At 63.8% G+C, this 1,831-nt stretch overlaps 1 protein-coding gene across 1 annotated transcript in view; it reads right to left on the bottom strand.

Annotated features, from left to right (window-relative positions):
• Positions 1–44: 44 nt before the first annotated feature.
• KCNAB2 (potassium voltage-gated channel, shaker-related subfamily, beta member 2) overlaps positions 45–1,831 on the bottom strand; it is a 10,230-nt gene continuing 8,443 nt past the window's right edge. The window contains 7 exon segments of the mRNA XM_010005207.1: positions 45–226; positions 657–745; positions 822–847; positions 849–934; positions 1,109–1,203; positions 1,334–1,454; positions 1,665–1,750. Of these exon segments, the coding sequence (XP_010003509.1) occupies positions 137–226; positions 657–745; positions 822–847; positions 849–934; positions 1,109–1,203; positions 1,334–1,454; positions 1,665–1,750 (593 nt within the window). The 3' untranslated portion in view covers positions 45–136.

Genomic DNA, 1,831 nt, shown 5'->3' with positions numbered 1-1,831 from the left:
GGGCTGTCCCGGCGCTCAGAGCCACCCGGCCACAGCCGTGGTGGTCGCAGTGCAAACCACACTCTCCACTTTGCTCCAACAAAGCGTAAGCAAGCGAACGGGCGGCGAGGACTGCGCGGTGCGCTCCGGCGCGCACTTAGGATCTGTAGTCCTTCTTGCTGTAGGGTTTGTTGCCCAGGATGCTATCGATCTCGTGGACGATGGAAGACGACAGTTTCGGAAGGACCTGCGGGGATGGGGGATGCTGCTGGCAGTCGGGATCGGGCTGCTGGTGCAGGCGGGGGGATGCAGCCAGCAGGGGCACGTGGTCCTGCCGCGCTCACCGCCTCCACCCGCCGCCTTGGTTCTGCAAGCCCCAGCTGGCTGCTGAGCGACCCAGATAGGGAAGCCTGGGTCGGGCTCAGCGCCTGCCTCAGCCCCGCCGAGCTGCAGCTCTGCCGCTCGGCTGCCCAGCAAGCCAAGCCGTTGGTTTTGCTTTGAACCACATTTGCAACCTCCTTTTCTTGCGCAGCGCGAAGCAGCAGCGAGCATTGCCAGAATGCAGCAGCAAAGCACATGCAGGTGGGTGCTGCCCCATTAAAGCCCCCTAAGCTGGCTCTGCTCCTTCCCAATGGTGAAGCCCCCCCCGTGCGCCACTGCCGGCAATGGCCACTAACCTGTATTGCTCCAATATTCTCCATAAGCTGGTCAGCATTGGAGGCGCCCAGCAGGACTGAGCTGACACCCTCATTACGCAGGCACCAGGCTGGGCAGGAGAGAGAGCAGAACTGAGTGTGGCCAGCCACACCCAGTGTCCCCACTGGTGTCCCCGGTGCCCTTACCGATGGCAAGCTGGGGCAGGGTGCAGGTCGGCAATGGCTTGCACCTCTTTCAGCTTGCCCGGCTGCCGCCGGCCCTCCTCGCTCAGGATCTTGTCCTTCAGCCACTGGTATCCCTGGGGGTGGAAGGAGGTGTTGGGGTGATGCAGGGGTGTACTGGGGCTGGGTGCAGCCAGGGGAACCCCAGCTGCCCCCTGGGCTACAGCTCCTGGACTTCCTGCTCACAGCAGGAGCTTGTGACCCCCAGGTCCTGCTGCCCCCATTCCATCATGACCCCTGGCCAGGCTCACCTTCAGCGAGGCGCGGGAGTAGGGTGGGATCCCCCCATCGTACTTCCCCGAGACGATGCCGCAGGCCAGTGGGGACCAGGTCATGGCTCCGACACCTGGGACAGGACAAAGTAGAGAGTGACACAGCTGTGCCTGGCACTGTGGCACAGAGCTGGCTGGCCCTGGTAGTGCTGGGCTTTGGGGAGTGCAAGGGGGGCCAGGGCAGGACCCCCAACACCACAGTACCTATCTTGTGGAAGAGCTCGGGGAGCTGCACCTCCACCTTCTCCCGCTGGAACATGTGGTACTCGGCTTGCTCGCAGATCGGCGGGATCAGGTTGAACTGCCGGGCCACGGAGTACGCTTCCTGCAAAGAGCCGAGACCCTCAGCACCACGCCACCCCCGTGAGCCCCCCTGAGGCCCCCCTGAGGCGCAAGAGCTGCCCTGGAAAATAATTAAGGCTCAAGCACATCTGCAAGCACTTGGCTCCAGCCTGCTGCTGTCTAATTGCATCAGCGTCACCGGCAGCACTGGGGCTGCTCTGCTGTGGCCGCCCCTGGCCCCTCGGGCCCCTACCATAATCTCCATGGAGCTCCAGCGTGAGGTTCCCCAGTACATGGCCATTCCCTGGTTGATGACGTGGGTCATGGCTCGCACCGTCTCTGCCAAGGGAAGAGGAGAGCGGCAGCAGGGGTTACCAGGGCACGGCACCAGCGGGAGGGGGCTCGTGCTGCACCAACGGC

This window comes from Chaetura pelagica, unplaced genomic scaffold (assembly GCF_000747805.2).
Source record: "Chaetura pelagica isolate M959 unplaced genomic scaffold, ChaPel_1.0 scaffold159, whole genome shotgun sequence".
Classification (NCBI taxonomy): domain Eukaryota; kingdom Metazoa; phylum Chordata; class Aves; order Apodiformes; family Apodidae; genus Chaetura; species Chaetura pelagica.
Note: the sequence above shows the minus strand (reverse complement) of the source record. Positions and strands in the feature narration are given on the sequence as shown.